Raw genomic sequence first — 2,151 nt, 5'->3', positions numbered from 1 at the left:
CCCACCCCCCGCTGACCGTCTGTCTGTCTGTCCCGCAGTGCTGCGCCTGGGCAGCTCGGCTGAGGCGTTGGAGGCGGCGAAACGGGCCATCCACCTGTCGGACATGGTGCTGCGGTTCTGCCTCCCCCTCAGCCACCTCACCCCCGCCATGTACCTGGCCTGCGACAACGTCCTCTGGGCGGGCAAAGCGGGGCTGCTCCACGGCCTGGACCAGGAGAAGTGGAGCCAGAGGGCCTTCAGGTGAGGGGCGAGGTGATTCCCCGAGAGAGCGGGTTCCTCGCCTCTTCTGCTGTCCCGCGGAGTAAAGACCGAGGGGGCTGAGTTCCCCCCGGGTGCCACGTGCGTCACGGTCCCCTGAGGACTCGTGATGGTTCTTTGCTGAGATCTCTACGTGCTAAACAGCAAAAACTTTATTATTTTGTGTCTGTAAGCGACGTGCGATAGATAAAGGGAGTGAAAAGTAAGTAAAGAGAGGAAAAGAGGAACACTATAGCTACCACCGCGGGTCCAAGGCGTCCCCTGGGCCTGGAGCCAGCACCGCCCCGCCAGTCCTAACGATCGTCATCGATCCTTGGTGGGGAAGGCTTCAACTTTAGGTTGCTAGGGGATGAGCTTTTATGCTAAACTACACACCTTGCTCCTCCTCTACCTCAGAGGTGGGTAGCCTTTGGGATGGAGGTGTGTTTTGGTATTATAATGAGCAAAGTTCACCTTAGGGTGAAGACTTCGTCGCAGTTCTTGGCACGGTGTCTGCCATCCTTCTGGTTGGATAGCTGTGGCACCTGCAGCTCATTGTTCCTGTCCTTACAGGGGTACAGAGAGTCTTGGACAGGGCAGGGCCGTGGAGCAAGACCGTTTCACTCCATCCCCCATCGATCCATCTTGTACCAGTACCAGGGTGCGTTGCTGGGGAAACAAATTCTTCACAGGCCAGCCACACCTTTGTCTCAGAAAGTGGCAATTGTATTTTACCCTGGAGATTTTCTCATGGTATCGTAACTTTGCTGCAACAGGCCTGTCGGGATGAGTCTTGCTCCCAGGCCGTATCAAATCCATAAGAAAGGACCCTATAGTCTAACTGGGGGTGTTGTGTCCTTAATGACAAGGTTGAGACAAGCTGATTTTTGAACTGACTCTTACAACATGTCAGGGCTTCTCGCCTCCCTGTGCCATGCCGACGGCAGAGAGCAGCCTGGCCCAGCTCAGCTCTCGGGAGAGCATGGACTTATCCTTCCCACGGGCGTTTTATTTTTGTGGCTGAAGGGAAAGCAGCTGGAGGCTGCCAGCGTCGCAGACCGCAGTCCCCAGCACCGTTTTCTCTCTCTGCTCTCCCGCTATTCCTCTCCCCTGTTTTTCAGGTATTACCTCTTTGCCCTCGTCGTGAACCTGAGCCGGGACGCCTACGAAATCCGCGTCCTGATGGAGCGCGAAGCGAGCGGGAAGCGAGCGAAAGGCAGCGGGAATGGGCTCCAGCTCCGGGCTGACAATGGGCTCCAGCAGCTGGGGCTGAGGCTGCAGATCCAGCTCCGGCTTCTGATCCACGTCCTTCGGAACAACCCTCCTCTGCTCCTGGACGTGGTGAAAAACGCCTGCGACATCTTTATCCCCCTGGACAAGCTGGGGCTGTACAAAACCAGCCCGGGCTTTGTGGGGCTGTGCGGCCTCACCTCCTCCATCCTCTCCATCCTCACCATCCTCCACCCCTGGCTCAAACTGAAGCCTTAGTTCTTCCCAGAGCCTCTCTCCGGGCTCAGAGCCACCGTAGGCGGAGATTTGGGGGTTATTCCTGGGCCATGACTCAAGCTGACCTTCTCGGTCCCGTTGTGTGCGGCTGCGGGTTCGTGTGCCGTGGAGATGGGAGGAAGGTGGAGGGAGTTCGGCGTCGGAGCCCAAACTGCCTCAGCTCCCTGTGTCACCAGCGAGGAGGGCGATACCCAACGGACCTCCATTTGGTTCTTTTTCCCCATCGACTTTTTAGGGGTTTAACATTTCCCCTCCCTCTTTAGGGGGGTCCCAACCCTGCCTGGGTCACTGGGTGCTTCTCCCAGACTTCGGGGGGGTTTTAAACCACAGGGTGGGGGTGAGTCTGGCACTGGCCAGGCGCATCCAACACAGTTTTTGACGCTTTATTTTATTTTTAAGAAATCTGAG

General features: G+C 57.1%; 1 protein-coding gene across 1 annotated transcript; it reads left to right on the top strand.

Annotated features, from left to right (window-relative positions):
• Window positions 1–34: 34 nt before the first annotated feature.
• PEX11B (peroxisomal biogenesis factor 11 beta) lies at window positions 35–1,725 on the top strand (the record flags this gene model as incomplete). Its single annotated transcript, XM_010085670.1, has 2 exons — window positions 35–240; window positions 1,359–1,725. Coding segments are annotated over 2 exons (573 nt in total), but the record flags the coding sequence as incomplete, so codon positions are not given.
• Window positions 1,726–2,151: the final 426 nt, after the last annotated feature.

This window comes from Pterocles gutturalis, unplaced genomic scaffold (assembly GCF_000699245.1).
Source record: "Pterocles gutturalis isolate BGI_N339 unplaced genomic scaffold, ASM69924v1 scaffold18585, whole genome shotgun sequence".
NCBI lineage: Eukaryota > Metazoa > Chordata > Aves > Pterocliformes > Pteroclidae > Pterocles > Pterocles gutturalis.
This window is presented reverse-complemented; position numbering and strand designations above follow the sequence as displayed.